Below are 16,293 nucleotides of genomic sequence, written 5' to 3' on the forward strand. Positions count from 1 at the left end.
CTGGTGAGGCCGCCCCTCGATTCCTGTGTTCAGTTTTGGGCCCCTCACTACAAAAAGGACATAGAGTTACCCAAACATGTCCAGAGAAGGGCTACAAAGCTGGTCAAGGGTCTGGAACACATGTCCTATGAGGAACAGCTAAGGGAACTGGGGGTGTTTAGTCTGGAGAAGAGGAGGCTGAGGGGAGACCTTAACACCCTCTACAACTACCTGAAAGGAAGCTGCAGAGAGCTGGGGATGAGCCTCTTTAGCCTAGTAGAAAGTGACAGGACAAGAGGGAATAGCCTCAAGTTGCACCAGGGAAAGTTGAGACTAGTTATTAGGAAGCATTTCTTTACAGAAGGGGTTGTTAGGTGTTGGAATGGGCTGCCCAGGGAGGTGGTGGAGTCCCCATCCCTGGAGGTGTTCAAGAGTAGGGTCGATTTAGAGCTTAAGGATATGCTGTAGGTGGGAACTGTGCTAGCCGAACGGTTGGACTAGATCTCCAGGGTCCTTTCCAACCTAGATGATTCTGTGATTCTGTGTGAAAGGTCCCTTCTCTTGTTCCCTAGAGCACACTCATTTCACTCATTTCAGATAAGAATGGCCTAGAGGGGGCAGAACCAGAGTTGAAGCTGTAGACCATACTCTCAAGGTGCCTACATGGCCTAAATTTTCGACAGATAGGGGAAAACAGCTACATTTGATGGACTGAGTACTCCCCTCCAGGCCACAGAGGAATCTGCTTCTCTGTTGTATGTTAGAGCTTAGAGGGTTGCGTTAAGAAACATGCACTGTCTCCAGGGCAATGAAGCAATATCTGCATTAGGTAGACTGGATTCTGATCTTCACTTTCTATAATTTCAGACTGAGACAAATTAATCCCTACATCTCTTTGTGAGGCAAACTATTACCTTCACCACACACATTGGGAAACTAAACTGGAAAGCATAACTAGCCTGAGGATACAAGAAAGATTTAGTTTCAGCAATTCTTTCTCAGATCTCTTGTGTACTTTTGTGTCAGTTCTCCAAACTGTTTTAGTCCTCAAGATAACAATGTGAGATTAAGAATAAATTTTTAATTGACTTCAGGACTACTTGTGCTTTCAGTTAAGAATGCAATTACTTTTCCAAACCTTAGAAGACTAGTTGCTAGGTGTCTGTCTTGGAAACTGAACAACTTGAACTCCACTTTCCTGTCTGAATTGTAAAGTGTACTAGGGGTTTTTTTTTTAAAAAAAAACACCTGTGCTACACCCTTTATTTTACCACTTCTTTAAACTGCTCCCCCCATCCCAGAATTTATGAAAGTTTTCATTTTTCATATTATACATTATAAAAATCCTTTCAAAACCTATTAATACTCCATACTCTTACTGGAATAATTCAAGAAACATTAATATTTAAATTAAGTTTCAGAACTTTTACAACATTATATTTAAAATCAGGATTATGGTGAGAATAGTAATGATACACTGCTTTCATCATCATTAACATCAGACTCACTGCAATCTAACCTGAATCACTGCTAGTAAATCTTTAAGTATTTGCAAAAGAGAAACTATGTGGACTATAACAACTGGAGTGGAATTTGTAAGGCTACAGAACAGGCTAATAGAAATCTAATAATCTGATTTCCCAGAAGAAAAACTCTTTATTAAAATTTAGCTTTCCCACACTTTTTAGTTGCCAAAGCACAGACAAGAAATTATTCAAACTGTATTAATACATATAACACTTCCTTAACAGCAAACTGCTAATTTGACATGTCTCAGCATGTATATCACATAAATAAAAATAGGTGGGTGGAACTGTCCACAAATTTAATGTCTATCAGAGCAGACAAAGAATATATCTGAATATCCTTGAAAATGCTCTGGGACAGCATTTGCTAGCTGTACATTGTACACAGAAGTATGCAATTTCTCCTGAAGAACAGAAGGGGGAGAAGTGGAGCTGTAAAATGGGAAAATAATTGAGAGTCAAAAAGAGTATTTCAACAAAAGCGCAATTCCAGGAATAGGTTGGAAAAAATTCTCATTAGCTAGTGTATTTAATATAAAATTTAGTCAAGAAATGCTATTTGCAGTTACTTCCAGAAAGTAACATAGCATAGAAGAGCTACGCTCTTGGTTTTTTCATAAGTCTTGAGCTCTTCCTCCCTCAAGCACTTTTGAAAATTCTAGCCTTTATTCTACTTGTTTTTTCTGGCTCTGCTTTTGCTTACACCACAGTGCTTCAAGGTGTCACTAAAGTTATTTCTCTGAAGAGCAGAGCAACAATTTAAAAATTCTCTGCCACTTCCCCAATTCCTTTGTGACATGGCAAGAAAGCTTCCTGCCCTCCTAAAAATAGTCTTCAGCCATATTAAATAGAGGAATAAGAGTGCTACCTTGCTAAAACACACTCAGCTATCCTCCCTTTTGTATCTCAATACATTAATGTTACAAATACAAAATTTGTATTATTTTAATAAATTTTTTAATGTTTGCTTAGACAAAGCTTCCAGAAGCCAAAGCCTCTCTTGCCTGTATGTGCAGTAGATATACAGAACAGGATCATACAAACAATTCTGGTGATACACTGGTTAGTTTTTATTAGACTCTAATCCAACATCAGACAACAGGATAGATGCACCAGACCCCAAGATATACAACCTTTACAAAAAGGTAAGGTCTGTCGTAAGCTGACTCCAAGCTCCTATGCATGGCAATCAGAGCAAATAATGAAGTGCCATTAAAAAAAACAAACCTAACCAGAAAAACTCTGAAGGAGAAACTCATCAACTCATCACAGTTTTAAACTGTGCTGTAGTTAATAAGTCTATTACACAGTAACAAAGTTACCTATTTATGCTACATACAATCTAAAGATGTTTTCACAGAAAGGACTTCTCCTGGATATGGTACTCCAAGTAACTCCAAGCCTCATGTTTAGTAAGGCTACAATAGCACTGATAAGAACAATGCAGAAATCCTCTTTAAAATCTTCTCCCTGCATTGCCAGCGTTTTCTATCATGACAGTAATTTATCTTTGGAACCTCCTTCCAACAAAAAAAGTGGTTATTTTTATCACTGTTTAATGTTTATTCTACTTTCTGGAGATTATGTACTCATTCATGCTCATTGACAATGAAATACATAAAGTGTTCTAGTTTTCATACCTGTTTCCCCCAAGAGAGTCTTGAAGTAGCCTTGTAAGCTTTGAATCTCTGTATGGTACATGAGTTGCCTTCTTACTTTTATCCCCCAGTGCACTTATTACGTTGCCAAGTGCCAGCTATAAAACACCAAATCATGTAACACACATTAGAATCAGTTCCAGAGTAGTTTTATTTTTTAAACAGCTATAAATTGGAGTCTGCATACTGCGAAAAGGTGAATATACTCGATAAAGTTAACATCAAATTTATTTCTGTAATTTTTACATTTTGCTGTAGACATCTATAAACTTTTTTGCTACCAACAGTGAATCAGATGACTTGGAGTCTGGTATCTGCAAGAGCTAAGTGCTTAGTACAATTTGTGTGCAGTGTCTATTGATACCTCGTGTCAGTCACAAGTTTTAACTACTTCATGTAACAAATAATTACTTTCGATGATTATTAAAGCTGATCTCCACTTCTAGCAGTAGCTATTATTTTTAAAATTAATTTCATCAATCTTCTTTATGCTAGATTTAGAGTAAAATATGGAGCATTCATATAAAAAAACCAATTTACTATGTCTACAAATATGAAATAAGGAATGTCTGATGAAGATTTAAACATTTAAGGCCTGAAATTATATAGTCCATAGCTATCCTATTTCATTGCTAAAAGGCTCTAATTTATGTTTATAAACCTAACATTTAGCTGTAAAATTATTTTTAATGTGCAACTGCACATACTTCAGTCATATGACAAATTAAAGAACATTCCTCTAGATGGCACCCTGTACAGTCAGTTCTTAAGTCTTGAAAAGGATCTTACTGCATCCAGCAGTTGAAGAACTGCGTATACACCACACATTCTGTGACTGCTTTGAAGTCTTTAAATCACTCTCAATCTGTTTCCCAAAGCTAAGAGCTGGAATTCACTGTAAATGAGTTTTGTGATCATATTACTGTGATCACACTGATTTTCACCTTCGTGCATTCTGTATCCTATTTATTAAGGATACATGTTATTTAAACCCCTACATTTCTGCTGGCTTTGTGCTTAGAACAATGATGAAATTAAACTGAATTCCCTTTCTCTTCCACATAATATAACCAGAATAACTACAGAATATAACCACCGTCATGATGGCAAGAGAATCACTAAGAAAGTTCTAGTTGCAGAGTATCTCTCTGGTACTACACATTAGACCAGGGAAAGACATGTTTTCACATATAAACACGTGCTTTTACATCTTTAAAAAAAGAACTGCACAGAGCCTCCACACAGCCATGTATCTCAAAACTAAGGTATGAAACTCCAATCTCCATAGATAATCACCAGCTCTACTTTTCAGTGTAGTGAAGTAAAAGTAAAACATTTAGTACAGTTAATTTATAAAACTACATAGAGAGCCAGTACACAGACAAAAAAGTGAAATGATGCTATAAATTTTAAATTGTATTTCTACTTAGAAGTGTTTTTTCTAAGTTTGTTTTACATTACGTTTCATAATTATAACAAAGAACAAACATTTACTGATCAATTAAGCTTATTCATTGTCCATGTTTTACATGTCTGTACTCCTTGCTAACTATGTGTAATGTTCTCCAATTGTTTGGGTCTTGACAGAATAAAAACTAAAAATAAAAAAAGTGAAAGGAACTACAATATCTTTGAAAAGTTAGAGTAACTATATTTCACAAGAGTTATAAGTACTATAATTTACTAGTTGGGGTCTAGTACAACCAAGAAAATGTTAGCAAGCCAGAACCCAGTAAGAATCAATATATACTGTTACATCTCATACTACAGAGTTTTTGTTCTGCACACGATGCATTTCTACTTTATTGATTACTAAAAACAAGTGATCCAAAAAGGAAGAGAAGATAATACCAACAGCCTAGGGAAACAAGGTGTATAGTCTTACTAGTCCACAGTTGATGGAAATGCCTTCTTTTGCCCTTTCTCCTGTAGCTCCTGTTCTCTTTAACCGTTCAGATCCTGCTAGATCAACAAAATGGAACTTGGCAGTAAGCGTTTCAAATTCATTCATCTCAGAAGATTCAGATATTATCCTGTTATCGGTAGCATTATCCTGCAATAAAGAACCATCCATAAAGCTCAGTAAGATCTTTCACATTAACATTTGTCTACTACAATGTTCAATCAACAATTTTTTATGAGACTACCTATTTGTCATGTTCAACTCCTTATTTATTCATTCTCTTATAACAAGAACAGTCTCTCTCAAAAGCTTTCTCAGTTTTAATCACATGTACTAACATATGATTCTTGAAGACCCAGCTCTGGATGCATGTGAATGCCAACTACTTTAAGTATGAGCTACAATTATGTCTTGACAAAGGAACAGAGGGATACATATTAAAATATACAAGTCTTCAGCAAGGTGTGCAACAAAATTTGTACCTCTCCTGGAATAAAAGTCTTAAATCCACTGTCAAAGGAAACTGATTTTAAAAGGCCACCCTGATTGTATTATTACCTCCCCCCAAAACAATTACCAGACCCACTTAGTTCATAAATCTGCCAAATAACTGAAAGATATTTTTGTTTTATAACTCTCTCATCCCTGTCACCAGCTTCCCTGTGGCATGATTCTTCAACTTTTTTTTAAGAAATGTTTTTAAGCCAGTTTTCCTAGCAGCCAGTATTCCACCAGCACTTCTGACCTGACCAGAAAATAAGGACAGCAAACAGAACAAGGAAGAAAGAGGAGGTTCCTTTCTCCCCTCTCTCACATACACTGTAATGACTGGCATCTGACACACGTCTGTCAGCACAGGGAGCCTGCCCAGAAACGCACAGCACTACGGGCAGGTACTCCAGCCTCAGCCTCTTCCCACTTCACATCCCAAAGCACAAAAGCAAAGCTGTCCTTTTTCCATTAGATAATACCAAGGGTTTTTTTCTGTCAATTAGTGTAGATGTACCATATTATTGTGGAGTTTCATTTTATTTTAAGTAACTTAGTAAAAGTTTAAGTAGTTAGACTGGTCAGGAAAGCAATACTGGATGAGAAAAAACTTTATATCACTCAGTTCTTGACCTCCCTGGTAAGACACCAATCATAGGGCAGTTTCTACATACTTGTGGCAGCACATAACAGGCATATATTGAGTGTATACCGGATTTACAACATTCATACAGCCCGATCTACAGGCCTTAGTAGGAATTTCTGTCACAGTAAGCATAGACTGTTCTGGTTTTTCTTTAAAACAAATCTCATTCTGTGGCAATGATCTCTATGACCTTGGTCAGCTAGCCCACAGCTCCCTTCACAACTGCAATGGATAATGCATGTCTCTGCAGACCAAACTGCTCTCATGACAGTTAAACATCTCAAACTTATGTGATCTCCTTTTGTAGCAGTTTCAGAAGAGAAAAATAATTGTGCCACTTCCACAAGACAGAAATCATTATTTATTGATCAATTAAGCTCATTCATTTTGACATTTACACTGCTGTGGACCACACTCTTTCCCAGCCCTCAAAGTAACAATTAATGGATCCTTTCACTCTCACTTATTTAGTAACTCAAATGTACATGCAGAAACTTCCAAGCAGCATGGATGGTGTGAACACAGCGTGAGGAAAAGCATGTCTGTGCACTTCAGCCCTGGCTGCCTGCCCACACCGGGCACCAGCAACCGCTTTGCAGAGGGGACACAGCCAATGCTGTCAGAGAAGGAGAAACTGCGTTGCCCTAGTAACAAAGGTCTCCCAAAACTGTTGTCTACAGAAACTCGAGCTGCATCTCTCATGGTCATCCAATAATAACTTGTATTAATTTATATTCCAGAAGCGTTCAGAGGCCAACATCAGGTCTAACCTCTACTCTCCTAAACACTACAGGGAAAGAAGAAGATGCCTTCTTCACAGATTAAAGATCTAGCAATGCCCAGCTCCACACAGTCAAATTATCTTGCTCCTATCTCCCAAAAAAAAAAAGGAGAAACAAAACACAGACTGACATAAGGCAGAAGACAGCCACTTATTCCTCTAACACAGGTCTGTGTTAAAAAACCGGCAGAACCAGGCAATAGTCTTGTGGGTGGCTCACCTGGTGAGGAAGGCTGCAAGTGCACCAGCACAGGTGCATTGCTGTGCCGACAGCCTGCAGGAAAGGAGACTCCCAGTTCTCACTCCCCAGCTACATGGGCAGTTTTCAACAAAACCACCAAGCAAACAGTGTCAGCACGCAGTGACCAAGGTGCCCTGTCTGGGCTTCAAGTGTGATACCAGTCCCTCCTGAGTGAGAAGAGAGACAGCTGCCTGCACCACCAGATCCACAGTTTCAGCATGGAAAGCACGAAGTGTTTTTAACAGGCATATAAAGCAGGTCTACACAGCACAAAGGACCAGGACCAACCTTTATTTTGCCTGCAAATGATTATTTGTAATGTTAATAAAAAAAAAAAAAAAAGGCAAAGAGCACTCCCCTCTCCCAAAAACCACTACAAATTCAATTCACTGTTCCACATACTTAAAAATGTGATATCTGTGTGTAAAATGCTAGCCAGATACTTAGGAGTTCGCCAAAATTTTTAAAATATCAACAGCTTTAGAATAATCAAATTAAGTCCCCCTTAAAGCCACTACAGTTTTCAAAAATATGTATTTATTCTGAACTCTCCCCTTTACAAGATATACCAACAGCAACTAACAACTAAACAGTCACATGAAAAAATCTTCTACGGAAAAGCTCCATGCACATTCATAGTTTAAATTTCAGGTTAAGTGCACAGACTTAACACATATGAGCCCCAAATATATATCTATTTAAAAGACATACACTAAGCCTCAGAATCAAATGCTTTCCTACTTGCTCCTTGTTGGATATTAACACTTAATCTAGAATATCCAAGCATTTTCAGTTAGCTGACTGCAGGCTTAAACCCAGTACCTACTAAGACACTTAAAAACACTCTTCCAATTAAAGGCAAATTACATTTTAACTATCTTTTGTATGTCGCAACAAAATACTGAAGAAAATGCTAGAAAAGAATGGGCAAGTTCATGTAAGAGACTGCAGTTTATGGTTGCCTCTGGCTAGAGGATGGTTACACATGCACAAATTAAATCTAATTATTATAATGCTTAGCAAAATCATCGACTAGCATCTTTACGATAGTGCAATTCAAATAGTATGACTGCCAAAACAACATTCACATTTTGAAAAATGGTTACTAAAGTGAAGTTTAATAACAGCAGAGATACGTACAGTGTTAAATGCAGGACACACTCTGGTTTGACATAAGTGTATAGTAAAGATAGCGTGTGACCGTGAGCTCTGAACATTCATCTGAGTGCTGGCAGTGGTTCGAGACAAAGCCCCCAGCTTCAAGCACTGCATCATCTAGAAAACAGACAAGTAATACATTGCAATATTTGCAGTTTAAATAAAAAGTGTTCCTATAATGCTTATCAGTTTATTGATACATAAGCTTTTTCTCTTTCCTATTATTTCAGTTCCAATATGCCGAAAAGAACAAAGATTCTTAAATAAGCAAATTAAAAGGTATTTCTGTGGTTTCCAAAAGAAAACACTTAAATCTTTGTACTCCTCTTTTTACCATCCCCTGGTAGTAACATAGCAGTCTTCTATTCACCTGTGGCAAAAATGTACAATTTTTCTACTTTTTGTACAAAACCCCCCTATAATATGGTAACATTTGCATTCAGATTTGCAATGCACAGGAACAACAGTTTACCTCACATCAGTCACCATGCAAAGCTTTCCTGTCACAGGAAAAATAACATATATAAGATCAGATTTACACACATGCAAAAATTGCTAGTAATATTTCTGTTGGTAGAGAAAAAAGTCTGTTTCTAGCATTAAGTGGTATGCACTTAAAAAAATCACTCATCAGATTTAAGGCTACAGAAACTAAAAGGAAATTAAAATTTCAGCTAAGTTTTACACTGAAATTGTCCAAGATGCATATGTTACCAAGCATAACCTCTATTTTTAACTGCTTATCAAAACATACAGACAACATTTTTTAGAATCTACTTGATATGCTACAGAGTAATTTATTTTCAATTATCACCTCCGATTCTCCATTCACAGTTCGGGTTGTAACACCCACTGTATAAATTCCCCCCGCTGAATCTTCATGTATTTTAATATTTGATTTTTTATTCTTTGCATCAATATCACGTGTGGTATCAAAGAGATCAAGAATTTCTTCATTGTAAAGCTGAGGAGATAAAAAAAAAAAAAGACAAAAACCATATTACTTTATGAAGGAATTCTTCCAAAGACTATCAAATCTGTGTGGCACAGAGAAAGTTTTAAAAATCAAGATGCCAAAGCTTTCAAAATAGGATGCTGTGAAACATTCAAACTTAAAAGGACAGTAGGATCACAGACAGAGAAGCTGCAAATTAAGTCACCTGCACATCTTACAATTATGCCACCAAAAGCAGCAGAAACTTCTTCTACATTGTCAGATCTGGGAGAAAATTGTTGGGTGGGACCAGGGAAGAGGAAGCACTGGATGCAGCAGAACAACAGCAGCAGTGGTTTCTGTAGCAGGCACCTGCTGTCTTCAGGTTTGACCTTGGGCTTTTCTTTTGTTTTGTTGATTCAGTTGGCTGCACCCTCCTCCAAACACTTCAAACTTCTTCCACATGCTCTCCTTGCCATCACCCCTTTTCCCATCTCCTCTCTCACACTTTAATAATTCTATGTCTTTAATTTAGATAAACTCTTCCTGCCCTGGAAGGAATTTAACATAGAATATGTTTTGTCCAAGCTGCTTATTGAAGACACCACACAGCAGGCCAAAAATACTATGGCATGGTCTCTTGTGCATGGTTTTTGTACTTTCTTCCATACAGTACCTACACTTTGCTGTCCCAGATTTAGTCACAACTTTCAGGCACCATCACATGAGTAACAGAAACTATTTATTACATGTTTCAGGCTGCTTAGTGTCTACTGCCTGTTTCACCAGGTCTTCTGAAGGTAAGTGTATGTACATTTAGTGGTCTTTCAGTACCATTAAGCACATCAGACTTTTAGGTCAGGAAATGATATCAGAACCAGGAAAGACATATAGAATTACTATGCAGTTATTGTGTTAAGAGGAGATGGATTAAAATTTCATAAGAATGTGCTGAGTCTTAGGAAAGGTGTTCAGATCCAATTGAAAACATCAGGGCAAGCATCAAGAAAACCCCACCAGAAAAAGCAGAGTCCCACTGGGACTCATGACTCAGGTCTCTGGCAATGTACACTGGAACAGTTCCAGGGTCTTCAATTCTGTTATACCAGTGGTTCTCAACCTGTGGTCCACAGACCCCTGGGGGGCCGCAGTGTTGTCATGTTGTCACAGGGGTCCACAAAGGCTTAAAGCAGAGGTGGGAAATGTCCAGCCCAGAAACATTTGGTCTGCCCCACAGTAAGCAGGAATCATTGCAATGAAGATATTATAACGAGAGTGAGTGCATTAACAGATTATCTTATTTCCCCTTCTCTCCAAATTTGAAGATCCTTCATGAGAAAATTGAAATTAATATTTAATACAGTATAGTGCTTTAAATCTTTAATTAAGTCTTGGTGGTCCATGGCTACAGAAGGTTATTTAAAAGGGGTCTGTGGTGAAGGAAAGTCTGAGAGCCCCTGGGCTATACAAATTCACTTCCGCAGAGTTTATGCCGCACTGATTAAATTCCTGATCAAAGTCCCTAGGTAAGAGCCAACAAACCACTACAACAGATCTGTATTCACCCAATGTACTTTTTCATATGTTGAAAGCAAGAAATTTTCTCTTCTCACAAGTGAAAAATCTATCCCTGAGAAGAGGCTTAGCATTTGCAAAGATGATGCTTTTAATTCTTTACATATTAAAAAGTAATTATATGTAATTATTAGGCATAAATATTCTAAGTATGAGCCTTTTCACTAATGTTTTACCTTTTTAAGTGCACACAAACTGGTGCCACAATTTAAAAAGGATCTTGATAATACGCCTACAATTGCATTAGACTCAGATGCCTATCTTTTGGAAAAGTTAACAGGAAAGCAAGAAGTTGAGAGGCAGACTGCAGCAACATGAAGAAAGTAAGAAAGTAGCAAACAGAAGTTACTATTCCAAATAGTTATCCAGCTGTCAGACTTCAAAGTTATTCCAAAATAAAACCTTGCTTCAACTTGTTCAATGACTCAATTACTCTTTACTTAATCCAGCTCTAATGGTAGATAAGACAGGGAGAAAAGGATACTTTGATACAAAAGTAGTGTAAAATACGTAGCTAATCAAAAAAAAAGCTCTTTCTGGGAAAGCTATGATTTAGCCTTAGTACAATAAAAAAAAAAAAGTCTACCAAAAAAGTGATGTTTTTTGTGAAAAGTGATGAGAGAAACTATTATATACATCATTTAACTGTTCTCTGAATTAGATAAACAAGACATGTTTTAGTATGTACATTTCATCTGAAATATGCTGTAATTCTGCATACTATTATTATCACTGTAACATTCAATTACTGCTCTGTATTTTGGGACTCTCAGTCACATGTTATGTTGTATCAAAATACACAAGGAATTCAGAAACTACTGCTTACTACTCCTTACACTACAACTGTTACAGCTGGCTAAGCAGAAATGAAGCTGCAGTTCTCTAATGTTCAAACAGGGAGAACAGAATAGTACAGCTTTCCCACAGCCCATGCTCACACCTGGACTCTCTCTAGGCAGACATTAACCAGCACAACAAAAAAGTTCTGCTTAAGGTTAGCAGTGACAAACCTATACCATTTGCAAGACTAACACCAGCTTGTTAATCTTTAAAACAATTATAGGAACATATGACTAAAGGACCTAGCTTACTTCAGCAGTCATAAACCCAACAGCTTTTCTCCTGGATACTATGAAAGTGGGGGATTTCCCCCCAAAATAAAGTTGCAAATACTGAACTAAAGTAATACACATTTACATCTGTTCTTCCTTAAATAAGTCACCTTCTCTGTATGCTTAAAGTACCAGATTTTGCAGCTTGGTAGTGAATGTAAATATGTTACAGCCAAATCAATTTGAAAAATAGTTCCATGGGCAGGAGACACAGCATAAAAAGCTGCAAGGCTTAAACCAACAGCTGCTGCAGGTCGGAAAGATCACAGATGTTATGGCCTCTCTTACCAGTAGCTGTGCCTACCAGAAAACACAAAGGGAACAGTTTTTCCTCAGCACAGGTTTTCTGAGTCTAATGAAAGAGGGAACAATGACACAGGAACTCAACTGTAAACTTTTGGGGAATCACAGAAATAAGTATTTTTATGCTAGGTTTCTTCTTTGGTGAAAGGAGTATAACAAGTCTCCTGAACAGATTTTGAAAGCTAAAGACAAAAGCAGGCAAAGCATAGTCACTATTCAAAGGTACAAAGTACAATTGAGTTTTTTTTCCATCATTTCTTGCTTTAAGGTTTTGTAAAGAACTACGGAGAGGCAAGAGCAACAGAGCCCACAAAATGTGTGCTGCAGAAAGGGATAAACAATGACTAATATAACTATTTCTACACTTCAAAATAGAACTGTAAACTACTAAAATAATTGGAATCAGATAAAAAAGCTCTTTTTCATAAATTGAGGAGCTGAAGCAAACTCCATAAAATTTCCTTTTGAAATCTCAAAGGTTAATTCAAAGCATCTTGCAGGAAAAGAATGTAAAAGTAGCAACTAAACAAAATGTTTAATTGGCTTTCCAAAAAAATACATGAAGTTACACACACAAACACAGATCATATTTACCTCTAAGAACTGCGCATTCACTTTAAAATCTGGAGGTGGAACTCCTTGTTTAATAGCAGCTTGTTTTTTTTCTTCAATACATCTGAAAAGATGCTTAACAGCACGCGATATAATGCCTTGTTCCTCTTCTGTTATGTTGACATCAAATCCAGTGCCCATGGTGTATGTTTTGCCAGCACCTGTCTAAATTGAAAAAGGAACCATCACTAGAACACATTAATAGTATCAACTCAGAGAAATGCAGTTTGTGAACACTAGTGCTAGATAGTGACTACAAAGTCAGTCTGTCATCTTTACAGTATTAACATGCACAACAACAGGTCATTTTGAAAAGTAGATAAATAGCAGAAGTTGGACAAACTCTACTATTTATCCACAGATTACATACAAGAAGGCAGGGACCAAGTCAATCTTTCATAACTTTTCCCCTACAAACTTCCTCTAAGCAGCTTACATCAGCCTTGAGCTATCATCTCTGAGGTCAAAAGAATAGTTAATGTTTTCAACTGAGACTGTTAATTAAAGCATATATTTTGGAGGTAGAAGCAGCATTTGCAATTCTTTACTGAAGTAGATCAAATGACTCAATTACAATGTTTAAGTATCTCGGGTAGAATTGTTCTCAATTTACAGACAGCACTGGAGCTGTACTTTCACTAGGAAAGTAACTTAATTAAATGTGAAGTCTTATAGAAGACAAGGTAGTGTTGTGTTTTCACTTAATTAGTGGGTCAAGTCTAAGACAAATATAGCATCACACATCTGAACTTTATCTACTAAACTGGATTTGCAGATTGCTTTGTTTCACTAGGACTAAACTTCACCTAGCTAACTTAAAACATGACACTTAACAGTAGTTAAATTCAGCATCCAAGACCAAGTTTTATGCAATCAATTCCTATTCAGAAGGCAATAACAGATTCTCCATATTATGCTCAATGTTATTTCAGCTTTAAGTAGTAAAATGTGTGCCCAGTGTACTGAGAGGTTATGTTCTCTATGAAGAGTTCAACTTTGGGCAAAATGTAGAGATCAGATTCCACAAACAAACAATGTGGCCTGAAGTTCCCCAAGATCCTTTTTTTAAAAAGTGCCTCTTTCCAAAAGCATCTGAAAATGGAGAGGGATGGATAATTGCTAAGAAAAGAATCTCAATACAACCTATCTCTATAGATCAACTAATTAAGTCTCCAATTTGTATTGCTGCATTGGGGTGAATTCAGGACTTATATGGACTCATGTTATTTTCAGCATTACTGTTAATCCAGACCTAATGCCTATATATATATGTGTGTGTGTGTGTGTGTGTGTGTGTTTTGCAATTGTCATTCTGCTCAGAATCTATACAAACTCCTAAATAGTCTCCTACAGGATACCTCATTTAAAATAAAATCAGAATGGTAAAAAACAAGTTCATTCACTGTGATATTTAAGAGAAAGATCAGTTACAAGAAACTGTGAATACTTTACTCCAAAATAAATATTTTAAAATAAAATTGTAAAGCTTACTTGGCCATAAGCAAAGACAGTGGCATTATAGCCTTCAAAGCAACCTTCTATCAGTTTTTCTATACACTGTATATAGATCTCTTCTTGCTGTGAGTCAATGTTAAAGACGTAATCAAAAGTGAAGGCCTTATCTTTTCCCAAGAACACTTGAGGTTCACCAGGTGTGACAGATGTACAAATATGGCATCCTTCAATCTTCTCTTTGGCTAGCTGTGGTCTAATTCTGTTTTGGAAAAGACCAAAAGACATATTAGAAGTTATCATCATCAGAAAGAGGTGCATATGAACAATGTTATAAGAGACCTGAAAATAATTATTTACAGACTGAAAAATGAGAACTTTTCATTAAGCCAGAAGCATCTGAGCCACAGTACTGACTGTATCAGAACCCCACTCATACAAATGTTCATGCAAATATTACTTTCTTCCCTGAAGGTTCACCTACCAACTTCAAGTTGATGACCTGCCTAGAACTCTGGATATTTCTGTATGCTATGAATTACTAAAGAGTAACCTGAATGATCCACTTCAGACTTTGAAATCAAGTTTTCCAGTTTTAGACTTCTTCATGCTTGCATTGTAAAAACTGATTTTTTTTTTTTTTTTTTTAAATAGCAACAGAAATATGAAAAAAAATGCAGGACAAGAAGTACTAATTTGGGAGCAAGGACCTCCAAAGCCTACATATCTAAAAGCCTTCTTGCTATGAGAGCAGAAAGGCTCACGTTTCTTCTTTCTCTCACAGGAAAGGAGCTTTCAGAGAAGTGTTCTGGCTGTGATAAATGTTTGGTTTCAGTGAAGCAGCATACCATTGGAGGAAAGAAAAAGAATCCACATCTAACAAGTTCTCAAGGTAAGAGTGTATCATTCTTCATTATTTCCCCATTGAGACCAATTGCAGCCTTTATTTTAGTTTGTTCAGTTTTATTCTACAAGGTAGTTTGTCAGATACCATCTCAGATTTCTTATATTCTATCATTTAATTAATTCCTTTGCATTCTTAATATTCATGAAATTTTGTCAAAATTGCATTCATGTACTGGCTCCGTGACTAAAGAAGACTGGGGAAGTTTGTGATTCAATTAGTTTAACAATTAACTACCAGGAAGAAAAACTCTGGCCAACATAAGGTATTATTCTAGCTGTAATTAATAATTTGTTTACAAAATTTCTTTTTTTAAAAAAATGTTTCCAAGTTCTCAAAACAGCACCAAATTAAAAAAATAAAAAACAAAACACATGTGCAGTTTAAAAGATAGGGGACAAATAAGGTTTTATACAAGGGTGATAAAACATCAGCAGTACAACTACATACAAAAAAATCATGAAATATTTTATATAGATTCTCAATTTATAATCAAACTTCAAGTGCATGTATTTCCTTTAGTGTGGATACTTTCAGTTACACAATGTCAAAGTTGAACATCTGTATACAGAGAGTATACTTTAAAAGCACATATTGGTTTCATATTCTGTGTTTCAAGGGTCATGTCTACATTAGTGTTTCGTTTGCAGTAGCTGTGCTGTCTTGAAGACAATTTCCCCAACATCATCACTTACCACATGTTGGTTTGGATCACAGAGCAGTTTCCGTGCGCACAAATTACACCCCTTTCAGAGAAAATTAAGCCAAAACACTTGACTCCAAACACTTGTTCCAAAATCTAATGGAAACATAAGGGCCCAAAGCTACCTACTGATCTACTGCAACTGTGCCAATGCTTGCAGATGGAGAGAGCGCTTATCTCCAACTCAAGTGAACTGCTGCAAACTCAAGTTATATCAGCACACATATACTTTAGTTCAAGTTAGAAATATCCTGTAAAAAAAAAAACAACAAAAAAAAACCACTAAACAACAACAACACTCACACAGAGAGTGATGT

General features: G+C 36.6%; 1 protein-coding gene across 10 annotated transcripts in view; it reads right to left on the reverse strand.

Annotated features, from left to right (window-relative positions):
• KIF21A (kinesin family member 21A) overlaps positions 1-16,293 on the reverse strand; it is an 82,921-nt gene that overhangs the window by 48,492 nt on the left and 18,136 nt on the right. For all 10 annotated transcript variants that reach the window (XM_026868541.1, XM_026868545.1, XM_026868544.1 and 7 more), the window contains exons 2-7: positions 14,409-14,631; positions 12,900-13,082; positions 9,196-9,345; positions 8,364-8,498; positions 5,049-5,216; positions 3,146-3,261 (exon numbers count right to left, since the gene is read on the reverse strand). In XM_026868541.1, coding sequence (XP_026724342.1) covers positions 3,146-3,261; positions 5,049-5,216; positions 8,364-8,498; positions 9,196-9,345; positions 12,900-13,082; positions 14,409-14,631 — 975 coding nt within the window. The remainder of the gene's footprint in view (positions 1-3,145; positions 3,262-5,048; positions 5,217-8,363; positions 8,499-9,195; positions 9,346-12,899; positions 13,083-14,408; positions 14,632-16,293) is intronic.

This window comes from Athene cunicularia, assembly GCF_003259725.1.
Source record: "Athene cunicularia isolate RWA chromosome 1 unlocalized genomic scaffold, athCun1 chr1_part2, whole genome shotgun sequence".
Taxonomy (NCBI): Eukaryota; Metazoa; Chordata; class Aves; order Strigiformes; family Strigidae; genus Athene; species Athene cunicularia.